The sequence below is a fragment of the Acinonyx jubatus genome, chromosome B2 (genome assembly GCF_027475565.1).
Source record: "Acinonyx jubatus isolate Ajub_Pintada_27869175 chromosome B2, VMU_Ajub_asm_v1.0, whole genome shotgun sequence".
Classification (NCBI taxonomy): Eukaryota; Metazoa; Chordata; class Mammalia; order Carnivora; family Felidae; genus Acinonyx; species Acinonyx jubatus.
Window position 1 is genome coordinate 125109972 of NC_069385.1, and position 14970 is coordinate 125124941.

Sequence of the window (14970 nt, forward strand, 5' to 3'; positions counted from 1 at the left end):
TTTTGCACCACAGGAATATATTACCTATTCAAATGAAGAAAAAGTAACATCTATGGGGTGCCTGGGTGGCTCAGTTGGTTGAGCATATGACTTTTGATTTCAGCTCAGGTCATGATCTCACGGTCATGAGATCAAGCTCTGTATTGGGCTCTGTGCTGATGACACGGAGCCTGCTTGGGATTCTCTGTCTCCCTCTCTCTCTGCCCTTTCCCTGCTCATTCTCTCTCTCTCTCCCTCTCGATCTCTCAGAATGAATAAATAAGTTTAAAAAAAGATTTAAGAAAAAGTAATGTCTATATCTATATGGAGACTGTACCTGTTGGAAGATTTTTGCATGAAGCACAATGTCATGCCGCAAGTTTGATTTTCTCTGTGTCCTCATCAGGGGATAAAATCAGATCCCTCTGTAGACCAAGGACTCATAGGGATTAATATGTGTAAAACAGCATCTTCTAGTTTCTGTATTTGATGCTTAGACATCTTGAGGTCTTGCTCATATTGGAGGGGCTGCCCCTCCGTGGATTAGCCAAGTCCTAGAGATAGTGAACAACTTGCCTTTGAGTATATGAAAACCAACCAATGTAGAGTCCACACCCTCACCACCTCCTTTATGGGCTTTCATACTTTGGGTCACTGTCCACCTGCCATAATCTCCTCAAGGCCAGGTATCCTACAAGTAGGGACAGCCCTGTGCCCCAGAGCCCACTGAAATTATTCAACCTAGCCAATCCTAAAGCTGCTTACCCTGCCTCTGTTTCTGTCTGTAGAAATAACGAAAAGGCTCTTGCCCCCAGGCCCTCCCTTCTCTGTTTCCTGACCAGCTCTAGTGTCTCTCCATGTGGTGCTACATAGTGTTGTGCCTCCCTCCTTTTGGGATCTGTGAGTAACAAACTATGTTTTCCATGGCAATCATCTGATCTGGTGGCCTTGCCATACCTGTATAACCATAAAATCTACATTTTAATTTTTTTTCTTTCTTTCTTTCTTTTTTTTTTTTTTGAGAGAGAGAGAGAGAGAGAGCAGGGGAGGGGCAGAAAGAGTATCCTACACCAGCAGCACTGAGCCTGATGCGGAGCTCAAACCCATGAAACTTGAGATCATGACGTGAGCCAAAACCAGGAGTTCGACTCTTAACCAACTGAGCCACCCATGCACCTTCCCTTCCCCTCTCCCCCTGCTGTAAAATCTACATTTTAAAACAGTAGGACCCTAGAGTAGAATACTGATCTGCAGCGGACACATTAGTGCACCCGACATGGGTCAGAAACTTCACCTGCAATAAAAATGCTTGTAATTTGACAGAATGCCCTCTTAAATGAAGACCAAGAGTGCATTCTATCCCCAGCAGGAGACTGCAGCCAAGGTTAGGACACATTGCTCAGGGCAGTTTGGCTGCCAACACCCCTGCATATATTGCTATTAATGAATGTTCTATCTGTGAGAACTGTGTGGTTATTAATCAGCCCCCAGTCTGCTCAATTACCAGGTAGCTTGTGCTTGTCTGCTGTCCCACAGCAAGGACGCGTCCTGCTCAGCATGTCAACTCTGCAGGCTCGTCAGAGGGCAGACCTAGATCATGTCCTCATTGTGCATCTTCCCTTCAAGCAAACCTCCTCCGTGAAATACAGCATCTATTTACGACACAAAGAGCAGATGACCACCCCCACCCCCACCTATAGCCTTTGCTGAAGGTTCCTATTGAATAGGAAACTTAGGCAACTTTCATTTGATTTGCTAAGAAATTGTTTTAACTGCATACCCCTTCGCAGGGGCCTCTCTAGCAGAGTAAATGAACTTCTTGACAGTAGTCCTCAGGATTCAGTAATAAAGGGCAGTATCCAGGCCACCCCTGCCAAGGGCCTCCTGGCTACCAGGGCAGCACAAGGGACATGTCACAGAAGAAATGAGATGAGAGGCAGGTTGTTCTAAAAGCATTCTCTGGAGAAACATGTGAGGGCAAGAGTGCAAACTTCCCACATGAACTTGAACTCCTCTGGTGTTGATTCTCTGAACTGATGGTTTAGAAGCTCAAAGTTCCTTATTCTTTTACTTGGAAAAGTTTCTCATCACTGTTGTTTTTTGTAGCCCTTCAAAACTGGAATATTTCATATGAAAAGTCCCAATTTCCAGCTCCTACTGAAAAACCGGGAGAACTGGCCACACTGGGCTCACACTACTGGCTGGAACAGTCCGCTAAACTGAGCGGTGGGAATGGGTCCCTTTCTACAGTGCACAAGCTGTGCATTTGCTCCAGTCCCCACTGCTCCACACTGCCCTTCCCACAGTGAGGTTGAGTGCCAGCAACCAGTTACCATGCCACTTAAAGAACTATTTATCTGTACTTCTGACTGTTTCAAATGTGGGAACATGAAGAATGAGCCTACATTGTGTTTTTTCGCCGGGGGGGGGGGGGGGGGAAGGAAACCAGAGAATATTCTGATGTGCTTCATAGAAAAACAAATATGCCAACAGCTGACTCTTAGTTGAGAAATCTTACGGTGTGTTGACTGGAAATAGTGAAGCTTCTTCAGTGAAGGCAGATAGGGAGCTTCTGGAACCAACCTTGGGACCTGATGGGGAAATACAGTCCAAGTCAGCTGAGAACCACAGGCAGCTGCCTGACAGTGGCTGGACAGAAAGGAGAAGCACTTCTGGGTAACAGGGATAATGAGGATCAACAACCGAAATCTAGGTGGTGATTAACTAAATGTGGTGATTGATTTCCAGTCTTAACTGCCAGGCAAGCAGCCCTATCCTTGGAAAGAATGCACTTCACCCTGCAAGATAAGAAAGGCAACTGGTCAACCGCCATCAGCCACCCAACAGCCTATTTGAAAGCAGGGTGTATTAAACCAAATGCAGCTGGAAGGCAGAAGGGAAACGTAGGTGCCATGGAAATCCCATACGCTATGCACTTGGGTCACGGAGGAGGTTTCCTGGGACTGCCAAAAGGAACATGGAGAAGGTGGACAACCTGAAGTAAAAACAAACAAACAAACAAACAAAAAAAAACAACCACACACACACACACAAAACACAAGCTGTTTGCTCACATTTCAGTTTGGACAGATTATTCCTAGGGTGAGAACTGAACACATTTCCTGCAGAACAATGAGACCAGAGTGCCCCGTGGCCAGCTCTGAGGCTGCATGGAATAAAAAGAGACATACCTTGACACACCAAACATCTTAAATCCATGAGTAGAGTAATACACTTTATTTAATTAAAATAGATTAAAAAACAGACTGTGTAAAAGAATTAGGATTCTCAATAATTTACTAGTATTTACATTAGCAAATGTTGGTCGTTAGTAGACACCATGAGGAGAGGAGCACACAGAACCCAGACCCGCCCACCCAGGGGCAAAGGGGAGACTTAGCGCTTTCCTGTTGATCCCCCCCTTGCAGGTCAATATGGCATGACATCACTGAGAGCTTGGTATACAGCAGGAGAGGTGAACCTCCCACAGTCCGCGGTCCAGGGGTTACGGCACTGTTACCCCACACTGCAGGGCTGAAGAGGCGCTGGCAGGCCAGGCAGGAACTCTCTTCCTCTTGAGGAGAATCAGCACTTCTCAGTATCCGCTCACGGGCACCTGCTCAGCAACGGCTTCCCGTCTCCACAGCCAATATGCGCCATTCACAATGACTCTTCTGTGAAGAGCCCCTTTGGCTGACACAAAACCCACAGTTTCCAGATAGAAGATGAAAAACAGAAATGAAAGCCACACATCCTGGTTCCCAGGGAAATCCTGGATTACCTAACATTCCCCGTGTATGTCGTCCAGAACTTGGCAACCCAACACAATCTCACAGGCAATGTTTTGTGCACTTGTTGTATGAAGGAATGGTGGGGAGTGAGGGTGGCCGGGTGGCCTTGGGCCCCCAGCACCCAGAGGAAGGCTCCTCTCCAGGAAGCAGTCACGGAGAAAGGAGGAACCTGGCCGGGCCCTGGGTGTCTACCCTGGCACCCACATGTCCTGCAGGCACTTGTGGGTCTCCCACACAAGGGTGAGGAGCGAGTCCCAGGGGTGCAGAGACAGGCTGGTGGTGTCGGGTGCAGAGAGAAGAGCCCTCAGAAGCAGCAGGCTGTGCGGGACTCTGGTGACCTGGCTGACCTGCGAGTCAGCCCTCACTCCAGAAAACCCTGCTGCTACACTGGCAGGACACCTGGGCCTCCCAGGCACTATCCCCACAGAGGCACCACCTTGCCCAGGCCTGGGGCAGCAGCTCTGCCCACTGCAGCTAGTGCCGAACCAGCAGTCAAGGGTTGGGGAGCAGTGGGGGCCCAATAGAGACTCAGTCCAAAATGTCCGTCTCAAAGGGGACCAGGTGGTAATAGGATAGGTTGGTGACATAAGCCGCTGGGTCATCGCCATCCTCCAGCTCTGAGGTAAACTCACTGCCATTCTCAAACCTGAAATGGAAAAGTCCAGAGGTGAGGGCTGGGGCTGGCTCACTGAGTCCCCACCACCACTGAAGAGGAGAAATAAAGGGCAGAAGGTCATTGGCAAGAGGGCGCTTCAGGGTCAATGCCACACACTGTGAGAGGGCCTGTCCACAATGCTCTTCAGGATACACAGGTGCATCAGACCAACAGGCACAGTCCTTTCAATGCATGAAGTATGGGGAAGAACCATGATTACAAATTAATTAGGTGAAATGGACCCTTCTCTAAAGACTGTGATAGCTCTGCTTTTTACTGCCTTAGAGACTGCTATCTGTATTCATTAGCCAATATTTACTGAGGCATTCATTCATTCACAGAGTGATTATTTTTCTCTATCTAGGGATCCATTCTGTGTCTGGGGACACAGCACTTAGCCAGGCAGGGAGTGGGTCTGTGGGTCTGTGGGAACGCAGACAACAGCAAAGATGAGTGAGAGAAGCCCCTGTGGTCACAAGCTCACAACCTAACCACATCCCTGGGACACGTGCACAGGGGACTACGGGGACTGAGAGCAGCGGTCCAGAGAGGTGTGGGCAGGGCAGGGGGCAGGGGAGGTTCATGGAGGGAGGGCTCCTCCTAGAGGGGGCCTTCATCTGACTGGGGGGTGTACCTGGGGGGAGGGGAGGCAGGTGAGTATGTACGCCAAATGTAAGGTGACTAACACCTTCCTGACATTCCCCCATGAATTGAAACCATTTCCAATCCCTGTCTAACCCAGACAAGGCCTCCTAAGCTAGAAAAAAAAGACTCCAAATTAAAAAAAAAAATGCCTAAAAGAGAAAGAAGCACCTGAAGGACACTCTCCCCAGGAAGGGAAACAGAGAAGTTGCTTGGGCTGTTTCCACTTTCCTAGGCTAAGGATCAGTCCCAAAAAGCGGGGCAGGGCAGAGGTGGGCTGATGCAGGCTTCCCCTCGGCTCTCCCAGGAAAGCGGGGGCCACAGTGCACACTGTGTCCCTACGCTGATTCCCGGCACTAAGCAGTACAGCTGTAAGAGCTCCGCTGTACCTGGAAAGGTTTGGCCTAACCAGGAAGGGTACGAACGGAGCAAAGGAGACAGCAAGGGGAGTCTGCTTGGCTGCACCAGCCAGGGGGCCAGGGGGCTGCATGGGGTGCAGAGAAGGAGCCCAGCCCGTGCCTGCAGAGCATACTGGGCAGAATCCCGCAGATGCAGAGGTGGGGCTCCCAGGGAAGCAGGCTTCCTCTCAGTGGAAGCTGAAATTTAAAAGTGTTGGAGGAGGTTCGAAATTGGACAGAAAAGGCCACAGAAGCATGTCTTCCTTTAATTCCAGAGTGAGGGGTGTGTGTGTGGATGCGTGGGGCCTCCCCACACCCGCAGGGGAAGGGCTGGGGGCTCAGCTACTCCTCCCCACACTGCCCACCCAGGTGGTAGCTCCAGGCTGTGGATAAAGAGATGTAGCATGGACACAAGTGTGCGCAGCCAGCCAGGCAGCATGTCTGGTGGAGGGAAGACCAACTCTCCAACTTTATTACAGGATATGAAGTCTCTTCTGGAAAACCAGCATTGGAATGAATTAAAAGAGGACTTGAGTGTAGGGTAAGGCTCAAGCCAGGGGAGGGACAGGACCAAGATACAGCCCTGTGGGGACAACTTCTCACCCTTCCTACACCGCCTGCCCTCAGATCAGGTGACCCTGAAAACCCAGGCAGGGAGGGGAGGCTGGGAGGCTGGGGAAGGTGAGTGACCAGGAGCAGATACCTCTGTTCCTATCCTGTGAGGACAGGGTGGGGGCTGCCTCATCCCTGAGTGAGTTTCCTGGGAGCCTGGGCACCACTCCAGCCAGCTAGGATGGTCACCAGGCAGAGGCCCCACTGTCACGCTGACTCACATCTGTGCTAGGCATACCCCATCCCCCATTCCCTGAGTGCAGTGGGGTCTCTGTCCTGTCTGCTTGGCTTTACAGCACTGGTCCTACTGGCAGGCTCAACAGCACCAAATTCCCAGTGTCAGGGCCAAATGGTAACTCCCGGGTACCACTGAGGACGGCTGTGGCAGGGAAGCACAGCCCTGTTACTCAAACGTCATCTCTGCGACCTCCTGTCCCATCATCACCCCCCTCCCCTGCTGCAGCCCTGTGCAGTGTTAAAACAGGCTGCTCTTGAGTGACTCCAGCAGCAGACCGTTAGCTCAGCTGTGCTGCTCTACATTAGGCACCTAGAGAAAATCCTGGCAAGCCCGAGTCAGGAATTTCCTCTAAATGCTCCTCTGAGCCATTTGGAGGCAGACGTTTCTTTGTTAAGCTTTTCTGGGATCACAGAGGTTTTTCTTGCTGGCTTCCTGCCAGCTGGGCATCCTGGAGCCAGGGGGCCACATACTGGGGCTGTGTCATGCTTGTCCATGCAAAGCCACGGGGGGGGGGGGGGGGGGGGTGAGGGTCACGTGACGACCCTTGCTTTCTCTCTGTGTGCCTCTCCTTGGCAAAACTATCCACAGGTTCAGCTTGCTTGTCAAATCTGGCCAGGTGCAGAGATGGCATCCTGAGGCCTCCTGACGATGGAAATGGTCCCCCCTGGGAATACTGTGGGGCCAGAGCCAGGGGCCTGCAGGGTGATGAGGGAGGGTCTCCACCTGTTTCTCCTCCACCAAGACAAGCTCTCTCCAGAAGCTCCTCCTGTGAAGGTAAAGGGCCTCTCCTTCCTGTCACCCACTTAATACACAGCCATCTTGTTCCCCCATGATGCCAGCCCCATGCCAGCACGGAGGACCCTTGGGTCAAGAACTAATGAGCTACCTATATACACATATAGTGGGTGCGATGCCATGTGGTGTCATGGCAAGGCATGCAGAAGAGACAATGGCACTTCAGAGAAGGGCCACCCCTTGCAGCCTCACCAGCATATCCTTTTAAACAAGTATTTCTTGACATCACCATTGTGAGGGATCCCTGTGCCATCCACCTAAGAGACACCTGGGAAAGTGGGTGCTGCTGGCCAGAGCCAGTTCCATGGGCTGGACAGGGCTCCTGCTGTGCTCTGCCACACAGGAAGAGTCCAGTAGAGGAGGCTCCAGTCACCTGTACATCCTGGGGTAATGCTCTGTTCTGCATTCAGCTGGTCTGGGTGTGTCTCAACACATGAGTTTTCCTAGTTCATTTTTATTTGCAGCTCAGTTGGGTGGGGCAGGATGTAGGACCCCAAGGCCCCTTGATCCCGGGATGAGCTGCCCATGTACCCACAGGGAGACCCTGAGCACCCAGAGCTGCCTTCAGGGGCTCCTGAGCCAAATGTCTCAGTCACCATCTGAGATCTTTCAGTGACCCTGTGAGAGCAGAGTGGGCCCCACTTTGAAGAAAAAAAGCCAGAAGAGGTTAAATAGCTTTCTGAAGCTCACACAACCAGGAAGAGCCCTGGGATCGGCCTTGACAGTCAACAGAAGCCAAGTTGTGATGTCCCCTCAAGCTGACTCCCAAGGACTCCCAAGGACATGACCTGGAAGTGAACCAACGATGAAGGTGCCCCTTAGGGACCCCAGGGTTGGGCTTTCCTAGAGCACTTATCATGGTCAAAGTTCCCCATTATTAGGGGAAAGAAGAACAGGGAAGGCAGTGGTGTCTTTGGTGGTCCCACCTTCACTAATCAGACTGCACTAATCAGCAGGCCCAGGCCTTAGCCTATGAGCCACACAGAGGCCACCTCAGAGTCAGGAGAACCTCCAGCCCTGCGATGTAAGACCATGCAGGTGACACTCCTTCCCATCCCAGGAGACCAGACCCTTTGAATGAAGAGGCTTATGGCCCCTATAGCCCCTCAGGGCCCAGCACAGATATGAGCCTGGCAACTTCTCCTCAATGCCCCCTCACAACCAGCCACTTGGTCCCACAAAGTTTATGAATCAAGCTCTCACCATCCTCTAGAAGAGGCAAACACTTAGGATAAGTATCCAAATACAGATAGGATGGCTCAATGTTTCTGGCCACATCTACTTCCTCTAGAGCTCTGTCTGGGGAGAGAAATCCAGTCCCTGGCACCAGCTGACCATTCAGGCAGCCCTTCTATAAAACTATATTCAAATCAATGTACTTACAAATGCTCTGTGGGATCCACACCCAGGTGTTGGTCTTTTCCGTTTGGTATACTGTGGTCAATAACAATTGTTTCTGTATTTGCTAAGCAAAATCCATTGGACCTCATGATTTCTGAAAAATGAAAGCAACAAAGTAAATATTCAGGAGAGGCCAGAATTTGAAGTTTTGAGCTTATACCAATCTCCCTATTTCCCCCTCCATCTACTGCCCCAGATTCTCCCCCATGCTCTGAGAGAACGTTCTGCACCCCAGAGGCCCATTCTGGAGCTCTACCACACAGATTCAGGAGCTGATGCCAACCTCCACAGAAACCACACCTGTGGACCCCATGCAAGCCAAAAGCCACATCACTCCCCCGAGAAAGATGCTGTGGTTGCACAGCACCCTCCCCAAATGCCTTCCCCATTGGTTTACAGCTGGGGTAGAAAGACTACTGAGCTCACATCTATTGGTCTGGCACACACTGCCATGAGGCTCTGCACAGGGTATCCAGTCTCCCCCGTGCCTGAGATGGGGATAACACTGTCTACCACCCTGGGTTGCTGGGAGGGTCAAATGAGATAAGTATGCATTTTATTTATCTACATATATATTTTTAAGTTTATTTATTTGAGAGAGAGAGAGAGAGAGAGAGAGAGCGTGCGCGCAGGGTAAGGGCAGAGAGAGGGCGGAGAGAGAGAATCCCAAGTAGGCTCCACACTGTCAGCACAGAGCCCAATGTGGGGCCCAAACTCACTAACCATGAGATCATGACCTGAACCAAAATCAAGAGTTGGACGCTTAACTGACTGAGCCACCCAGGTGCCCTGAGATCAGTATGCACTTTAAACCAATGGGCAAATTCAGTTTTTTACTTTATATAATTCTATAAAAAAACTGATTTTTTTTTATCTGTAAGCACAAATCTTGGTAATTTAAAAAGGCCAACAAAGAATACATCTTCATATGTCTATGTTGGCTGTATGGGGACAGCTTCCAAGGATGGAAGGCTGGTGCTTACCCAGCACTGGGAGAGGAAAGAAAAGGGATGCGTGAATGTGTGGTAGCTGAAACAGCACTGGCTTGGGGCCTGGACACCGCACCTCAGCCCAACAATGAGTTCCATGGTCTTGGGACTCAGTATCCTCAACTGGAAAGTTTCAGAATACTGCTGGGTGATCTCCAAGGATCCTTTCTGCTCTGAACTCCCATGAACTTCCAGATTCCATCACGTCATCTGGTCCATTTAAGTATGAGGAGCCAATGTGGCTTGATTCACTTGTAATATCTGGTGTAGCTTTTATTTACCTTGCCCCAGGAATGTGTGGGGTGCCCACACATTAGTAATCTACTAATCACTTCAGTAGATTAAACATACTCCAAGAATATATCTGGTAGCCATTACCAGTTCTCCTTGTTGTTGTAGTTCTCCATCTCTCTGTGAGGCTGGCTTAGCCCCTAACCTCGGCTCTTAGCTAAGCTCCATGTTTATGGCCCTTGTCTGTCTTCTCAAATCAGGCCCTCTATTTACCTCATCTTAAAAAACATGCTTAAGGGGTGCCTGGGTGGCTCACTTGGTTAAGCGTCCAACTCTTGACAGCAAAGCTCAGGTCATGATCTCATGGTTCGTGAGTTCAAGCCCATGGTGGGCTCTGTGCTGACAGTGTGGAGCCTGCTTGGGATTCTGTCTCCCTCTCCCTCTGCCCCATCCCTGCTTGTGCTCTCTCTCTCTCTCTCTCTCAAAATAAATAAAAATAAACTTAAAAAAAAAAAGGCTTAAAATAGACTCCAAATTTCTGGGGCATTCTCAAATTCAAAGGATTATCCTCTCCCCATTCAAGGTCTAACACATAGAAACACACACAGCTCTAAATAGCTTTCCTCTCCTACTGGCCCAGCCCAGCCAACAAGAACATTCCTCACTATCCACAGTCTCAGTGGGCATCTGATGCAATTGTTTAGGGGATTGTTTCCTTATATTTTTTTCTTATATCTTGTTATAATTTAGGTTATTTTATTCCCATGTGTGGATTTGCTTTTTTCATAAGTATAATTACAACTTCCTGTTTATTTTTAATCTTTCTAGGTATTTGGTTCACAGTTCTTCAAAGTTTTCTCCATACAAAGAGAATTAGGGAAACCACACAAAAATGAACAAAGAAAAACAGAAGATTTCCTCCTTACCCCACAGGACTAAAATGACTCTTCCTCAACCAGATTTGCCAAGTAATTGCTAAAATTTCCTCCTGACTTTCTGCAGAAGTGACAGGTCCAGTGCCTTTGGTCTTTTGAAACACCAGCCCAGTTAATCACACTCTGGGTGACAGCACATTGCTCTTCCTGCCCACCCCACCCCTCTGGATTGAAGCCCACCTGCCTTCCCTGTGCAAGAACAAGCACGGAGAGCCTAAAGTCACGAGAAGGGCATCAAAACCCAAGGAGAAGTCAGTGCTTGGAGCCTCTGGGAACAACAGCATTTCTATGTGAGAGAAGATGTTTACCAAAGTCTCAGTGAACAGACTCTGAAGATGACTAACTTTTAACAGGAAAGATTAAGATTCCCTCGCTGCTCAAATAAAAATCTATGGCAGCACAGAACCACTTTCTTTATTGTGTTTTCCTAACTGACTCAAATCTGTCTCAGAAGCACATAAAACCTCAGCCAGCTAATAGCTTCCAGCCCCTCTCCCACCCCTTTGCTAAGGGAATTTGGAGGGGAAAACCCTATAAGTGAAAACGAATGTACGTGCAGCAAAACATTTCTGAACATGTTTCTGAAGAGTTACCTTGCTTGGGAACTTTTGAACTTCCTAATTTTTCTTAAGTATGAAATTTGGAACTCTAAAACATGGAATCTTTGCCAGCCCCCCAAAACAGATTTGTAACAAATCATCCCTTAACTGCTTATGCAAAGAAACCTCTGTACATAGTCATGTGGTTTAATTTTTTACAAGGCAAGCTGGAAACTAGTTCTGCTACTTGTGCATGAGGAGCAGGTTACTTCTTGCTCGGTTTCTTCATCTGCAAAATGGGAATAATGGTGCCCATCCTAAAAGACTTAGGTGGAGATGACATGAGATGGTATTTGTAAAGAATCTAACAAATGTGGAGGGCTTGAAAAATGGTAATGATGGTATCATTATTGCTAATGTCAAGCAAATAAAAAGAACCAAAGAAAATGTTATTATTACAGAAAAGTGCTAACCTCTGAAGGCGATCTTCAAACATACTTAAAATGTGAATTTCTTAGAAGTCAGCTTAGTACCTATAGCAAAAATCACTGGCCAATGTAATTGCCTTAATCACATAATTGACTAATTCCACGAAGCCGTTCACTTTCAAGCTACTTTTCTGCATTCATATTTTTTTTCACATGAAGAGTTCTGCTTTGCCATTTCTTAACTTTTTATTTTGAGCTAATTTTAGAATTACAGAAAAGTTACAAGAATAGTACAGAGTTCTCATGGCACTCCCCCCAGCTTCTCCTGATGTTAATATTCTACATAACTATGGTGCTGTGAAGAAAGCTGGATATAACTAAATACTTCCCTTACTTGAGTGTCACAGGCTTTTTCACTAATGTCCCTCTTTTTTTTCTGTTCCAGACCCAATCCAGGATCCCTTATTGCCTTGAGTTGCTGTGTCCCAGTTTTGTATGACCTCTGATGGTCCCTCGATCTCTCCTCTCATCTCTCATGAAAGTAACACTTTGGGCAGGACTGGTGAGGTATTTTATCGAAGGTCCCTGGATTTGCCTGATGCTTTTGCGATGTGACCCAGGTGGTGCGTTCCAGGCAGGAATCCTGCAGGGTGACCCTGTGTCCCCTCCATGCATCCTGCCAGGGGGTGTCTGATGTCAACAGGCCTTTTTTCCAGGATGTTCATCAGGATCACTTGCATAAGAAGTTTCTGCCACATTTACTCTTTCTCTTTGTAGTTAATAAATATCCCAGGGGAGATGCATTGAGAGTGTGTAAAACCTTAAACTTTGCCCTACTATCTTAACAGGAAAGATAGGGTCTTTACTGCAACAATTATACTTGACCCTTGAATGATACAAATTTGAACTACATGGGTCCACTAATATGTGGATTTGGTTTTGGATAAATATAGTACAGTACTGTACATGTATTTTCCTTATGATTTCCTTATTAATGTTTTCTTTCCTCTAGTTTACTTTTATAAGAATATAGTGTGTAATACATATAACATACAAAATATATGCTATCAACTGTTTATGTTATTGGTAAGGCTTCTGGTCAACAATGGGCTACCAGTAGTTAAGTTTTGGGGGAGTCAAAGTTATACACAGATTTTCAACTGTGGGGAGTGGGTGCCCCAACCCCCATGTTGGTCAAGGGTCAACTGTACTACTGTGGTGTTTGCCCAGTGGCAACTTCTCTATATTTTTATCTGTAGCCATGTTTTCATATGTCCCCTAGGCCATCATTCCTTCAGTTCAGTAATTCATACATTCCTTTTTTCAGCAGACATTAGCTCAGTCCTGAAAGCATTCATAGCGTAGCCACCCTCCATCTAAATCCTCTCTCCCGTTATATTTTCAGTGTAGTCCAGCAATAGAACAAAATCCAAAGCACCACCTTTTTATTAATTGGCTAATCAGATTAACCTTTTAAGGTAAAAGTTAGAGTTGAGATTGTACAGATGTTTGGTTAATGAAATATGAAATTATAGGTCATTTCCAGGCCCCCCAAACCTGAATAATTAGATTTTTATGGCTTATGTTGATTAATCCAAGTAGCCAGATCTCAGCTGGGGTTTATGCTTAAAAGCACAGACACAGCCACAGTGTAGAAAAGAACATTTAGGGTTTTTTTATTCCATAAACATTTAGATTAACATAGGATGAACAATGTTTAAGGCTGTACTGGCCCAAAGCATTGCTGAAGGGACCACAGAGTTTCCTGACTGCCTTGCCTGGGCCCCAGGACGTGGCGTGGTTCCCACACTGCTAGCACCTGGCACCATCTAGTGGAGCCCTGACCACAAGGCGGTCTCAATAGGAGAAAGAAGAGGCTGTGTGCCTGCCTACCCATAAAGGGAAGCAAGCCTCTGACAGCCTAGGTCAAGTGCCTGTCCCCCATGGTGCCACCTCCATAAATGCCACATCCACAGCATAAAAACACATTAAGAAATGAGACAGGAGAGGAGGAGGAAGGGTGCAGTGAGTCGCAGGAGGCAAGGACATTTTCATGATTGAGTGCAATTTAGTGGGTTTTTACCACCGAATGGAATTTAGCAGGATGTGACAGACAGGCAGAGTTTGTGTGAACAGAGGGAAGACAGGGGCCCACAGCCCTGCAAAGCCCCACTGAGGGGAGGCTGAGGGTCTGGAGCAAAGGGTTCTATGGTGACAGGATCAGACTCTGGCATGCCTGGAATGACTAGGGCACTTGGCCTTTACCATGAGTGTAAGGTCTTGAGAAAATGGGTGAGCCCAGGAAGTCAGAGTTATGACCGACCTCAGTATTCAGGGTGTGTCCTGGGGCATGTTCCCAGGCTGGCCATGCTCTCCAGAGCCTGAGGCTCCCCGAATCCATAAACACCCACACAGGGGAACCAGCCAGCATAATATGGCTTGCCCCTGTGCAGGCTAGTTCCCAAAAGGGCTGTTTGTGTTACTGTAAGTAGAAGTTTCACTGAAAAGTATTTTTGAATTTACTATAGTTCATTGTCTTACTGGATTGGTTTCCTCCCTCTGTGAATAATGAAAGTACATCTTACTTCCTGGGGAATGCCCCCTCACTGCCTGCACATGTACACACTAATTTATGGTGAGAAGCACTCACTCAGACAGAGTGAGGGCTGGCTACTCCTGGAGCAAAGATGGGAAGCCTGGGAAGCTTCCAAGGGAGAAGCCCCAGACTTGGTGCCCAATAGATCAGAGCTGATGAATAGGATAAAATCCCCAGGAGTCAGAGAATCTTAGCCCTGGAGGGGTGGAGAGGCTTCTCACAGCCTGCTAACCCTGAGAGGGATGCCTCTGATAGGCCCCCTGGCCTTTGCACGGAGTGTAAGTCTTTCAGCACAGACTTACAATAGATGTTTACAGACTTCATTGTTAGGCAGGCACAGTTGTTACAAAGCGTTCTGTGTGGAGCCAAAATTGTTCCAGTTTCTTCCACCTACTGCCGTGTCCCTGCAGGCTGAAACCTGTCCTGAGTCCTCGCAAATAGACCCAGAGAATGTAGTTCAAATCTCACCTGGGACACTACAGTTGCCCCTGTTAATTTTCACCTCATTACTCTCAGCCCTTTAGGGTAAACATGGGTCCTGTGTTTATCCAAGCCACAGGTACAAACAGGACACAGAGACAAAGGGAGTGTTCCAGCTTGCTGCACTCCAGGAATGAATCAGAAGCAACTCCATGCAGCTCAGCCACCAACACAAGGTCTGAAAGGGTTCTGTGGCTCTCTGTTGTCCTATTTGCTCAAAACAGAAAGAAATAAGGCAAAACAGAGACACCAGTTCTGGGA

At 48.0% G+C, this 14970-nt stretch overlaps 1 protein-coding gene across 1 annotated transcript in view; it reads right to left on the bottom strand.

Annotated features, from left to right (window-relative positions):
* Positions 1 to 3201: 3201 nt before the first annotated feature.
* PXDC1 (PX domain containing 1) overlaps positions 3202 to 14970 on the bottom strand; it is a 28077-nt gene continuing 16308 nt past the window's right edge. Inside the window, exons 4-5 of the mRNA XM_015073556.3 lie at positions 8494 to 8605; positions 3202 to 4416 (exon numbers count right to left, since the gene is read on the bottom strand). Of these exons, the coding sequence (XP_014929042.2) occupies positions 4299 to 4416; positions 8494 to 8605 (230 nt within the window). The 3' untranslated portion in view covers positions 3202 to 4298. The remainder of the gene's footprint in view (positions 4417 to 8493; positions 8606 to 14970) is intronic.